Source organism: Myotis davidii, unplaced genomic scaffold (assembly GCF_000327345.1).
Source record: "Myotis davidii unplaced genomic scaffold, ASM32734v1 scaffold161, whole genome shotgun sequence".
Classification (NCBI taxonomy): domain Eukaryota; kingdom Metazoa; phylum Chordata; class Mammalia; order Chiroptera; family Vespertilionidae; genus Myotis; species Myotis davidii.
The window spans coordinates 829558-843650 of NW_006291567.1; the positions used below are offsets into that span (position 1 = coordinate 829558).

Here is a 14093-nt window from a genome sequence, read left to right on the forward strand (position 1 = left end):
AGCGACTGAGCCAAACTGGTCAGGGCCAGAAACATTGCTCTTGTTGGACAGTAGCCCATCTTTCTTTCCATTTAACTGCTCATTTTGTTGCTATGACTATTAACAAGTTTATAGATGATCAAGGTTACTAGGAAAGTTGCTTGGGTGGATAGAGGGGGAAGTAGTCAGGAAAAAGGAAAAGGGGACATGCAGCAAACCCCAAAATCAATTGGAATGTGGTCCCCTGGGACTGGCTACATGTGACAACCAGGGATGGGCCTTCACCTACCTAACTCGTGTTTGCAGAAATAATAATCTGAGAAGCAGAGAATTTTTTTGTAATGGAAAAAAGTTTTAATAGACGTGAAAGAGAATTTCCCTGTAGATTGTTAAATGCTGTCCAGACTAAATAGGACCTTGATTGACTTATGGGTTATTTGGGGGAAGGTTGAGCAGGAGGGACCCGAAGATTTGGCACAAAACAGGACAATCTGCAGGGCATGCTTAAGTGACTAAACCTTGGGTCCCAACCACTGGCTGTAGGATAAAAAGCATGTCCTTGATACTTTATCTTTTCCCTTTGTAATGTCTTTAGGCAGGAGGCTACATCTTTTTGGAAGGATTAGGTAGGAAGGGGGTTAGCTGTGTTTTGGAGCAGTGCTGGCCAATAGAAATACTATGTGAACCACATACGTGATTTTACATTTTCTAGTTACCACATTTTAAAAAATAAAAAGGAAACTGGTACACTTAATTTAAATATAATTTATTTAACCAATATCCCAAAAGTTGTCATTTCAATATGTAACATATATAAAATTGTTAAATGATAAATTTTCATTCTTTTTCATACGAGTCTTCATAATCCAGTGTGTATTTTACATGTATAGCACATCTCAACTCAGAGTAGCCACATTTTAAGTGCTCAGTAGCCACGTGTGCCTAGTGGCCACCAATTGGATGGTGTAGGTTGAGAGTTATTCTGGGACCTAAGATGGGCTTCCTGGCCCTGAATGTTAGCACAGTTTCAAATACTAAGCTCCTTTAAGCATGTGGGAGAGTCGTGGCTCTAGCCCATGCCTTGTTCAGTCCTGCAGATAACTTTTTTTTTGTTGTTGTTAATCCTCACCTGAAGATATTTTCCATTTATTTTTTTAGAGAGAGTGAAAGGGAGGGGGAAAGAGAGAGAGAGAGAGAGAGAGAGAGAGAGAGAGAGAGAGAGAGAAACATCAATGTGAGAGAAACACATCGATTGGCTGCCTCCTGGAATTGAACCTGTGACCCTTCAGGCCAACGCTCTATCCACTGAACCAAACTGGCCAGGGCCAAATATCTCTTTCTCTTTTTTACTTAAATCTTCACTTGAGGATATTTTTCCATTGATTTTTAGAGAGTGGAAGAGAGAGGGAAAGACAGAGAGAAACATCAATGTGAGAGAAACACATCAATTGGTTGCCTTCTGCACATGTTCTGACCAGGGCCTGGGCCAGGCAGGATCCTGCCACCGATGTGCATACCCTTGACCAGAATTGAACCTGGAACCCTTTGGTCCGCAGGCCAATGCTCTATCCACTGAGCTAAACATCTCTTAATTATGTCCACTTGGCTCTCTGGAAGCATCATGGTGGGGGGGATGGATTATTAATGAAGAGGGGTTTTATGGAGGCTGGGTTGTGTGTTTTGGCCAAGAGTCAGAAAGCACACTTTCTAGGAAAAACTCTGTTATTAGCTGTGCTGTCCTGGGCACATAATTTTATTTCATTGTCTGTTTTGTTTGTGAAGTCAGAGGCTTGAACTTCTATAGAGAACCCCCAAGATTCCTCTCAGCATCTGCATCCTCTGATTCAATCCCAAAAGTGTTATGATTCAGAGGGAAAGGTTTCTGCATTCAGAGAATTGAGCAGCCGGAGGGGAGAGACAAAAGGAAGATCTGAACAATTTGAGAGGAACATGAGATGATGTCATTGGGCATAGGTGTAAAATATTCCTGTAAGAGAGTAGTAGGTCAGGAAGGAGAATTATCACTGTCAGCGAAGCCTTGACGGATGTGTATTGGCCAACATTTTTCATCTACCCTGAGCAGGAGTATCTGCAGTTTAATCTCACCCCTCACATACACTCTGGCTTTCATTTAGAGAGCAAATTCTGGGGTAATTATTCTTCCATAATGTCCATGAGGTACCCTAGTCCACTAAAAAGCCCTCTCCATTAGAAACTTTTGTTGCTTCTGGATTTTGATGCACACCCATGTTCAGGTGGAAGGACACAGTATGCTGACCAACAACTAGAAATGACCATGAGCTTGGGAGCAGTGCATTCTCCTTCCTTCTGGTTGGAAGACAAACATATGTCAAAAATTGCCCAGCAGTACAGAGGAGAGAAGCTCCCTCCTACACAGCTGCCTCCTTAGCATGCTAAATACAAACTCCCATCAGGACCAAGAGTTATGATGATTCAAAAAATGTTCGTGTCAATTGGTATTTTCTAAGTGAAAGTAAAACTCAGCTGATCAGGATTTATTTGAACAGCTAACATCATCTCCCCTTCCCCAATAAAGCTTTTATGATATTGAAATTCATCTGAAACACATGCTGGGGAACAGATTGTCATGATTTTCATAACAAGAAGAAAACTGTCTAAATATTCATAAGTAAAGTGCCCCAAGGTTCCTCCAGCTCACCACATCTGGAATTTCTCTCTTCCTTACTACAAGTGATGCAGATTTGTGACCTCTGTGGGCTAAAGAAAAGCTCAGAGAAAGGACTATTTAGCATCTTTCTGAACAAACAGTTCAATCTTAGACATTCAGAAGACCAGTTGAGCAGGTGCATTTAGGAAAAAGAGAATCTTGGACAGGTTTGTACAAAGGCAGATCAGGCTTCTGAATAAATGATTGAGGGGCAAAGGCTAAACCTTCCTGCCTAATCTCCCCTGCCTAACTTCATCATTGGACACCATACCACCTTTCTAATCACCTTGTTCATTGACTTGCTTCATTGAATTGTCCCCTGTGATAGTGACACATGGTGCCTTGTGGGTTTCATTGGTCCCTCAAGGTGGGGGCTGTGGCTTCTACTTGATATCCCCACCTTATAGCCTAGAAAAATGCCATGGACTCAGTGGCCACATAACAAATGGTGCTTGAGCAAATGAAGAATTAGAAATGATTTAGTTTACCGGTTTCCTATCCCCTCTCCTCTCCCCTCTCCCCTTCCCTCTCCCCTTCTTTCTCCTCCCTTCTCCACTTCCTTCCCCTCCTCTTCTCTTCTCTCCTCCTCCCTCCCTTCCACTCTGTCTAAAATCAATAAACATGTTGTCAGGTGAAGATTACAAAAAAAAGGAGAAAGCAGGCTTATTAGGACCCTTTCCATCTGTACCTTGTGCTTGGGAGAAATACGATTTCCCATGTTCACTTTGCAGCTGGCAGGATCTGCGTTTGTGGCCTCAGCCTGACGAATGGCTAGGCAGGTTTTTACTTTCTCAGACTGAGCTAATTTTTGCTTTCTCACCACGTTTAAATAGGAAAAAAATGGTCAGCTCCCTTATGTTGGCTTTCCAACATTACCTGGGAACTCTTCTATTTTCTTTTCTTCCAGGACAGGTGTTTTTGTTCACTTACCTTCCCTAAAGCCCACTCATATTTTAGCACATCCAATTGGAAATGTGTTTCCTACCCAGCACTTTAGTGCCTCCCATACCTGATATGTACTAAAGGCTCCGTGTCTCAGGGGTCTCCCCTCTCTCTAGGAGGCACCTCTCACCAAGTACCCCCAACACAGACCTTGCTGTCCAGATTCAGAGTGGGGGGTCTTCCTGCAAAGGTGCCCAGCATGCCCGTGCTGCTGAAGACCTGGATTCCAAATACAGGCCTCTTGGAGGAGAAAGCTAGCTCCTTTGTGTTATCCCTGGATTTCCTTCCTCCCAAAGACTCAGAGCTTCTCTTCATCTGAGCAGGAGAAAGTGCCATTGAGAACAGCTATGATCTGTTCCGTACTAGAGAACAGAACGGCTTGTCAGATACCTTTCTTTTAAAACATTTTTTCTCTTTTTAAAGTGAGAGAAAAAAGGTGTCAATTCATTTGAAAGTCACATTCCCAGCAGGATCCAAGACCAGAGGTGGTCTTGTGATTTGGGTCATAGTCAGCTTTTTCATGGGGGAAGGTGTTCATAAAATAGCGATGTAGGCATTGTGTTTTGCTTCCCTGTCTGGATTTAAGTGTAGACTAGGGCTTCTCTACGTTGGCACTGTTAACATTTGAACCAGTACATTCTTTGTTGTGGGGCTATCCTGTGTTCATTGTAGATGTTTAGCAGCATCTCGGCTTCACCCACTGGATGTCAATAACATTTTCTACCTCCTCTTCCCCAGTGACAACCACAAATGTCTCCAAGCATTGTCAGTGTCCTCTGGGGGAGCAAACTCAATCTCCAGTTTCCAACCACTGGTGTAGACTATAGTAAGCCCCCCAAGGGCACTGCTGCAGCTCTGCCACTGAGCTCACTGTGGACAATAAGATCATATATATTGAATGAATGACAAGCCTAATGTCCATTCCATCCCTCTCCACTAGCTCTGGATCCTCAGACACTGACTGAGGACTGGACTTCCCATCTAAATCAATCACACAGCACCCCAGCCCCAACAGCACCACCAAACTGGCCCATGCTCCATATCCTCAATTGTTTTGCTCCTTTCTAGCATCGAATCTTTGCTGATATTCATGGCTAGATCAGTGGCTCTCACAGTGTGGTCACTGGACCGCCAGCAGACGCACTTGGAAACTTGGTAGAGATGCAAATCCCCAGCCCTGGGGAATTAGAAAGCTTGGGGGTTCTGTTTTTATAAGTCCTATACATAGGGCTGATGCTCACTCAGGTATGAGGACCACTGCCCTAGACCAGTGGTTGGCAAACTGCGGCTCGCGAGCCACATGTGGCTCGCGAGCCGCAGTTTGCCGACCACTGCCCTAGACTAATTTTTCTTAAGCTTCCATGCTGAGGACAGTCACCAGGGTACTTGTGATTCCTGCTTCCACCTCAGACCTATTGATTGGGATCCCCAGGGAAGGGGCCTGGGAAGGCATAGAACAGTGGTTCTCAACCTTCTGGCCCTTTAAATACAGTTCCTCATGTGACCCAACCATAAAATTATTTTCGTTGCTACTTCATAACTGTAATGTTGCTACTGTTATGAATCATAATGTAAATATCTGATATGTAGGATGGTCTTAGGTGACCCCTGTGAAAGGGTAGCTCGACTACCAAAGGGGTCGCGACCCACAGGTTGAGAACCGCTGGCATAGAAGGAACAGGTGCCCCACACCAACCTTGTCATCAGGAATGGTTGGGAACCCCAACTCCTACTTTTCCACTCAAAGTCCCAGGTTGTTGCCCAGAGCCCAGTGACATTTTACTCCAAGAAGGTACTCTTTTGGTAAATGATTTCCTCATTTCTGATACTCTGATGCTTTAAGCTGCGTGCATTGCTCTCATCCTTTCTTCACTATTGCCTTGTTAAGAGCTCTGTGTCTACATGCCTCATTTCTTCTCCTTGATTATAAGCTGCTTGAGAGCCAGATACTAGTCTTGTTTAACTCAGTCTCTTTTCCCAGAACATGAAGAAGTCCACACTCTTATTGCAATTTCAAAACACAAAAAAATCAGGAAAATTAAAAGGTTTTGTCACTTGGGTGATAAAATTTGTCCTGGACCAACATGCATCTATATGTAGTGTTTATTTATTTATTTATTCATTCATTCATTCATTCATTCCACTTGGGATGACAAATCATTAATTTGTTGCAGACTTTTAATGTATTTGATGGTTGGTTGCAGCCCCAGGCCCCAGGTGAAGATGTTATATATTAACTAGAGACCTGGTGCATGGATTCATGCACTGGTGGGGGTGTGGTCTGCAGGGATTGGTCCGCTGTGGAAGCACACTGACTACCAGGTGGCTGCTCCTGCATTGAGCGTCTGCTCTCTGGTGGTCAGTGTGCATCATAGCAATGATCAACTGGTCATTCTGGTTGTCCTACCATTCAGTTGCTGTGCTTTTATATAGATAGATAGATAGATAGATAGAGTGTGTAAAATATCCCCTTTCTGAAATCAGAAAAATTCTGTCTCCAGGGCTTCTGGATAAAGGATTATGAACCCGTAGAGTCTCAGATAATATTTGTCAGTTCAATGAAAGAATTTCAGATTTTGATGGTGGTGAACATAGACACCACAGAGCTTTTTACTTTTGTTCTGGTAATCGGGAAGAGAAGAGTTCTAGGTGTGACCTATTACTTTCTACCTCTGGAAGGCTTCCTACCAGACTCTGTGACACATGGGTTTTTTTATCTTTGTGTCCTGATATTAAGCCCAGAGAATTGTTCTGGATTTAATTTTATTTCCTTGTGTGTGTATATATTCAGCCTGCTGATATGTTTATTCTGTTTGTTTTGCTTTTATTTTTTTAAGCTGAGGGTATTTTTTAAGTTTGTTTGTTTGTTTGTTTGTTTTTATATGAACAGTTTATAAAATCAGCTAAAGGGAGTCATGGGATGTGGGCATGTGAGTTCAGTTCCGTAAACAGTCTGTTTTTAATCTCATGTAAATTTCTAGAAGTTTAGAGATTGAAATAATGTGTGTGTGTGTGGGGGTGGGGGGTTAGTGTGACTCATGGACTTCTTGGTGGTTTTAACCAAACATGCTTCTGTAATTGGTAGCCAGTAATCAATTAGTACAGGGATTCTTGACTGGAATTAGGCAAGGGTTTCAGGGTCCTTAAACCTCTGATATTGTACAGATTTTCTCTACACCTTTGAATGTGTCTATGTTTTTCTCCTTTTTCTAGAAAGAGAGAGTGATTTCTTTTTATCAGATTCTTAAAAGGACTCTAAGACAAAAAAAAAGAGCCTAAGAACTGGCTCAGGTTTTCAGTCTTATGCTAATTCATTAGTATTTTTTAAATATTTCTAAAGAAAAAAAATAGAGACAAAATCATCTCAATCACTGGATAAGTTGTGCCTTTATTTCTATATATGCACATGTGTATTCATTCCTGTTTGATTTTGGATTAATTAAACTCATCTAATTGATGAGTAGCTGAAAAATGCATGCCTCCTAAAGTTAATTTTATTCCATTCCTCTCCATCTCTGTCTACTACTCATTTAATATTTATCTTTCATGGCCAAAAGGCTTTGGAATTATATTTTTATTTTAAGACATTTGTGAACTCTTTCTTGAACATAATCTTGCCTTTCTCCGAAACACCACAACAATATTGCACCATATTGAGTTTGTGCTTATTCATATTTGTTTTTTCTTTCCATCCTTCTTTCCCCCCTTCCCTTTCTCCAGGCATTAGGTTATCACTTCAATGTGAGGATGTAGCAGAGTAGTTGGAGTGACTTGTAGGCCCAAGAACTGACAATATTATTTAAAGGTGGTGACTCAATAAATTTTTGAATTAAACTATGGAACATCTTCATTCCATATACTATAAAATTAAAATCATGGTTAATCAAAAGTTAATACCCTTTTTATATGTTTATTTTTGAGTATTTTAAAACCACTGGTTTAAAACAAACATAATGATTTTGTCTCCCAATACTACTGAATTAGGACCCAAAGGCCTCAAAAGTAAAAACAAATTCTTATTTTCTAATATAGCATAATAAATTAAAATGTGAGGCTAATGGGACCCAGAGTAACTAAGATGACAGGGTTCCAACACTAGGATAGGGGAAGTAACTGATAACTTGGATGGAAAGCAAAAGCATCTACATAGGAATAAAGTGAGTCCTCTTACTCTTTCCTTCCCTTCTCCTCCCTATCTTATCTAGACCAACCCTAGACCATAGTGTATCTGTATTACAGATTTGATTTTTATTGCCTTTACTTTATATATAACTGTTTGATTGATGTGACATTAAGCATAATAACACATTTCAGTGACATAAATTGTAGTATGGATAATATGTATGTATGTCGCTCCAGGTGATTTGTCTGCAAGAACTAGAATAATTTTAGGGAAATATCGATAGAAACATCAATTAGAGAGAATATTGATCGGCTGCCTCCTGCATGCCCCACACTGGGGAGCAAGCCTGCAACCCAGGCCTGTGCCCTGACCAGGAATCAAACCATGACCTCCTAGTTCAAAGGTAGATGCTCAACTACTGAGCCATGCTGGCCAGGCTGTAAGGCTATTTAAAACCATTAGGACTATTGACTTTGATGCAGGATAATAAATGCCTGTCCCAGTAGACACAAATTCTCTTGAAATTTTCATTCTACATCAGAAAACCCCAGTTTTCTAAGTCTTAATTTTCCAAACACCTTACAAATGTATTTAGTCTTTAGAATTGGTGCTTTTGTGTAAATAGAGATTTCACATCAGACAGACTTTCAAAGGCCTAGAATTCAGGACATACTTGAACTGATTTTGAGTAGCCTTTGTGTCGTTCCCTCTTTGGCAAGGGCTGCTGCGTATCCTCACTGGTGAACAGCCCCATCTGTAAACAGGCAGGTTCCCACAGAGATGCCATGGCATGTGTGTGTGTAAAGAACATTTGGTCAGTATTTGTTGGCTATTTGTGATTGACACATGTTTACATATAAATATATCAACATCAGTCTCTTAAGATGTACCATAATGAGTCTTTTTCATTGTTTTGAGTACCATGTCAGCTTTGTAACATATACAAATACCCTGTTTCTGATTTATCAATGTGTGGAAGGAGATGGTGAGGGCAAAATTTAAGTTTTTTGCTCTTTTGTAGATTATGTCTGCTTATGCAAGCACCCAAACAGTATATAAAATGGCATATTTTCCTGGGACCAAGGAAACCTTTTTGCTTTTCTGCCTGAAATAAGCAAAGCAGTTAATGGCATATCATGATGTCATATAATTTGTAAGGGGAAAAAATAAAGAGAATAAATATGCATGCACCCAAAATGAGCAATCTTTAGTAGTTTTCTGAGGGTGATCCTTTATGCAGTGGTTATAGCCTATCTTGTAAGTGTGCTCTTCCCTGAAGTTAATGTGATAGAGACTATCTTCTCCTGAGCCAGCTCATTAGATAAATTATTTTAAAGATTGTGTTTTCTTTTCTTCTTACAGCCAAGGATTACTGCAAAGTAATATTTCCATATGAGGCACAGAATGATGATGAATTGACAATCAAAGAAGGAGATATAGTCACTCTCATCAATAAGGTAAACAAAGTTTCCCTCCTGCCTTCTAAACTGTGAACTGCTTTGAGGGATTGCCTGGATAGGATAAGCTTTGTTTTTAGCCCTTGAAACGTGAGGCTTTCATGGTCCTGAACTCCTCAGGAAGACTCTTGTGTCTTTTCTCTGCATCAGGCAAAGCCCAGTGTATCTAGGTGAATAAATGAATTTAAAAATCAACTAGATTCTGTTTGCCTGAGAGCCAGCTATGGATTTTCATGGCTTGGCAGCAAATGTCTGTCCCACAAAGGCTAACCCAGAAGGTGGCCTGCATGGCTGGAGGGCCCAGACTGCACAGTGGCCCTAGCTGCAAAGCTCTGGGTCATGGTGTGTCCAAGGAGACACTTTCAAAAAGCAGGTCATGCCTCACAGGCAGAAAATACTTAAAGAATGTTTACTGTTCAGATCAAAGGCAGGTAGCATGCTTGAGAGAATTTTACCTGCCTTGTTTGGGCTAAGAAGGTTGAATGATTTTATTATCATTATGGGCAGAGTCCTGTAAACATACTGAGAGCTATAAAATCTGTATGAAGTGATGCAGCTTAACAGGGCTTGGACCACGTACTGTTTATACTTTCATGCAATGTTACTCACCAAGTAGATGGTTGAAAGATAAGTTATTTAAGCCTTTCCTCTGAAGTACAGGAATTTTATGATGATCCATCACAATGAAAAACTGAACCATCTTTAAGATATATTGGTGGTTTTACTCTTATATGCAGGTGAGTGGCAGGGAACATATAATTCCCTTAGCACAGGCATCATTGCTGTCTGCACTCATGCAGGCCTGAGAGCACTGGCAGTCTAGAGGGGTGGAGGGTGCAGGGAGAGGGGAGAGAGAACAGGGGGCCAGCATGGGAAGTAGGCCCTGGGTAACGGCCTCTGGCCATTACTGAGAGGAAGTGGACCAAGGTGTTTCCTGCCGCCTCTCCTGATTTCCTACCCCAAGGGTGTCCCAAAAGTCATGTTTGATTTACCTTTATAATCAAGGAAGTTACCTTTAAGAAATGGATGTAGACGTTGTGTGTTTATGAGCCTGAGCCATGCCCTGACTGGGTGGCTCAGTTAGTTGGAACACTGTCCTGTACACCAAAAGGTTGTGGGTTCAATTCTGGATCAGGGCACATACAGGAGGCACCGCCTGCTAAGGCCATGTTTACAGAGACCCAGAAGAGCCGCAGGGCCGTGAGGAAGGAGGGGAACCCCCAGGTGTGACCTCCCACCCCCCCCCTCGCTCTCTTTCTCTTTCTCTTCCGGTCTCCCTCCTTGGGTGAGGATTTAACAAAGAGCCTGAGCCAACAATGCCAGGCAGCTATTGACATCAGAGTTTAAGTAGCTTGCCAAAGGTCAAATTATTTTAGGGAGAGAACTGGCCCCGTCACCCACTCCATATGAAAGTGGTATGCTAGACAATGTTAAGGACAGGAACCTTTTGGGAATAGCAAACTATTCCCTGCTTTGATGATCACCCTAGAACTCATCCATCTTTTTACCTATAAAATATCCTCCCCTAAACTTATTTCAATGCATCTCTGTTGGTGTTTGGTGTTTTCCATGGCAGGAGGAAATCAGAGGAGAGGAAATGCTGCCCTATTGTTCCTTTCTGCCTAGGAGGTCGAGTGGTTCTCTTTCTTTACCACCCTTCCTGTGGTCCCTAGGCTGTGTCTCCTCTGGGCTGCTTCTTATGCCTGGGGCACTTCCTATTTTGAAACAGACCCTTAACCTAACATTCAGGATAGGGAAATTGTTAAGTGGGTGTAAGGCATAATACAAATACTTTGATAAATAGCATAAATACAGAAAAGGGGTGAGAGCACTTTCCCCTGTGATGGCAAAGCAAGCAGAGAATTCAGTAACTGCCATTCTTGACAGTGGGGGTGAGGGGGCTTATATTCCTGTTTTTGTTTGAAGGGGGAAGCCTCATTTTAATTGAATTCCAGATGTATCAGTAATATTTAATAAGGTTTGGGGAGAAGAAAAAACCCCATGGATAGTCCTTTATCTGAACACATCTATTCCTACCTTAACATATCCTATTCCAGTCCTTGTCATTTGATTACATATGATGAGAGCACATTCATCTCGATGGTTTCCTTCCTTCCTCCCGGCCTGAAATCCAGTCTGATAAAAAGAATCAGGTTTTTCTGAAGAGCTTAGTCAGAAAGGGACTCTCTCCTGGTCCCATTCACACAGGAGGGAGAAAGGAATGGACACGTGTGGAAGGCTGCTAGCAAGAGTGTCCAAAGCTTGCACCCAGTTTCCCTGGTTTCATAGCTTAATGTATTAGGAAGCAGTTTGGAAACTGTGAAGCAGCTTACAGATATCATTATTACATTTGCAGAACATGGCCTTGCCCTCCTTGCCATATACTTGGCCCTTCACCTGGCTTTCACACTGATCCTGCTCCTTAGGCCTAGAGTGTCCATGTCATTTTGACTCTTGCTTACCCCGCCCCAGATCAGCAGCACCAGAACCTAGAGATTCTGCCCTCCTGCATCCCTGATACTTCCTGTCTGTGATAAAGCCAGGCCCAGGCTGGATGGAGGCTGCTCCTCCCTGGGCCTCCTCCTTCCCCCAGCACCCTCCACAGCACCTGATCTGGAGGAGAGCCCTGAGGTGGCCAAAGGTGGAGGGCTACTTCATCTCTAGCATCCAGCCCCTTCTTATCATCTCATGAAACCCCCGTGCTCCAGTGAAAGTGTTTAGTAACTTTCCTTTTTAAAAAAATCCAACTCGATTATCCTGTACTCACTGGCCCAGTCTGTCTGGCCTCAGTCTGGCCTTTTAGCATTGGTATATGTCACTGTTCTACATGAACAAACTCTCCTGGGATGTTCCCATCTTGCTTGTGTGTCCTCCCTAACTTGACCCAAACCATGTTCCTGCTGCCTGGATGCCCTCTGTCTGCCCATTTAGCTGGTTGTTCAATAGCTGATGATACAGCAGTCTTAACTCATGCTGTATTATGCGCTCGGGCCCATTGCGAGCCCGTTGCTTTAAAAAGTCCTTTGCACTATATCATTTTGTTTATATAATTTATTTTATATGGTCTGTGACATCAGGTCTCTTGACACATCCTGTGCTCCTCTAGGTTTTAACTTTTATTTTCATGAATGACTTAGAATTCCAGTTGGTTGAAAGCAGCATGCTAAACTGATAAGTACCACCTAGGCCACCAGTTCAGAAACACCAGTAACACCACTCCTGGCTATGGGCCTTTGGGGATATCACTTAACCCCTCTGAGCATCAGTTTTCTCATCTATAAAGCTGGCCTCACAGGGCTGCCATTAGGATTTACTAAGATGCTGGGTATAAAGTGCCTCTCACAAGGGAGGGGTTCGCCAATGGGTGATACCTATAATCCTAGGAATTGTCATTTCAACTCCAGCTGCTCTTTCTCTGACCTAGAAACGGGAGTGAAAGGGCTCTTGTGTCTGGGCCTAGTTTGCTGCCTGGGCTGAAATGCCATGACATGAAGTAGGTAACAATGGTGAAAAATCTACCTGAAATAGTTCAGAATTCTCAAAGGGTGAGATTTCAATAAGAATTTGGAGGAAACAAATGAGCCATAAATAATTTGCCTGCTGAAAGTGGGAGAAATGGAGTCTGAGTCTATCAAACCCTGCTGACTTTATAGAAAATTCTTAAATCTTCCTCTGAGTTAAGAAATCATTCGAGTTCATTTAGATGATTCTGTGTCATTGATATTGTAAAGTGAACAGCTTCACCATTTGTTCAACATGCATTTGGATATGCATCTTTATTGTACATACTAGAGGCCTGAAGCATGAAATTTGTGCAAGAGTAGGCCTTCGCAGCCACTGCCTGGATCCGTCCCTTGCAGCCGTGGCTGCAGCCTGGGCTTTGCCCAGAAGGACATCCGGTCCAATTAGCATATTATGCTTTTATTATTATAGATAAGTTGAAATGAAAGACCTGAATTGCTGCTCTCTGAATCAATTGCTTTTGCTGTAAAGGTTCTCGATTTACCCCAAATTCCATCGTATTTTCCCTTCATAGTCAGTTAAGGTGGTTGCCCATTGCCTTGTTTTTCTATGTTGTGGCTGGTGTCACAGGGCAGGTTCTGTGATAATTTTTAGCCCTGTAGCTTTCTAGAAAATGAGTCAGACACCTTTAGTAGAAGTGCCCATAAGCCCTCTGTGATTCCTGCAATAATGTGCAAAGACTGGGACTATTTGTGTGTGTCCCTGGAAACTAGGATGAAATGTGGCAACTCAAATGGTTTGTTTTTTAGTTTATTTATAAAGAATTCTTGTGGATTTGGGAACATTTCCACTTGTGAAGAACACACCTGTGTTTAGCTTTTATTTCCAGTCACTCAAAAATAGCTCCTTAGTCTATGTTCCTGCCGCCCCCATCCCTACCTTCCTGATTGTGCCCAGAGTGTGGCTGAAAGGATTCAGAAGTCTCTGGGTCTGTTTCCAACCAGAGAAGCTCCCTGGAGAAGGTCTGAGAGTAGCCTGGCAGGGTCAGGCCGGGCCCAGCTGTGACAATGGCCACCACTGAAGGGTGCTCCTTGCCCTGGCCACTGCCGCCTAGGGCTGAGTGAGCCCAGCTGTGGAGAGGGACAGTGTTTTGCCCTTGGCCTACAGCCTCAAGGCCTCAGAATGATGGTCTTTTCCTCCAAGCTACTTCCCTCTCCAGTCTGGAAGGAAGGGCTTCCCATGTGACCTGTTTGTAAATAAGGATCTTTAGCTATTATTAAAAAGGATCCCCTCTGTAGCTGTGTCTTTGACCCTTACTAAAGCAGACACAACTCATTTCTTCATGGGTATACGCCTACTTAACAGCATCAAAGTCAACACTAAGAAGGATAATTTTATTGGCTGAAATCATGGAGCAGTGGAGGTGGAGGGAAGGGGAAAG

The 14093-nt window shown here is 42.5% G+C and overlaps 1 protein-coding gene across 6 annotated transcripts in view; it reads left to right on the forward strand.

The window, feature by feature from the left end:
• The window catches only part of SH3KBP1 (SH3-domain kinase binding protein 1), a 241804-nt gene that overhangs the window by 149006 nt on the left and 78705 nt on the right, over nucleotides 1-14093 (forward strand). For all 6 annotated transcript variants that reach the window (XM_015564877.1, XM_006765116.2, XM_015564876.1 and 3 more), the window contains one exon: nucleotides 9096-9190. In XM_015564877.1, coding sequence (XP_015420363.1) covers nucleotides 9096-9190 — 95 coding nt within the window. The remainder of the gene's footprint in view (nucleotides 1-9095; nucleotides 9191-14093) is intronic.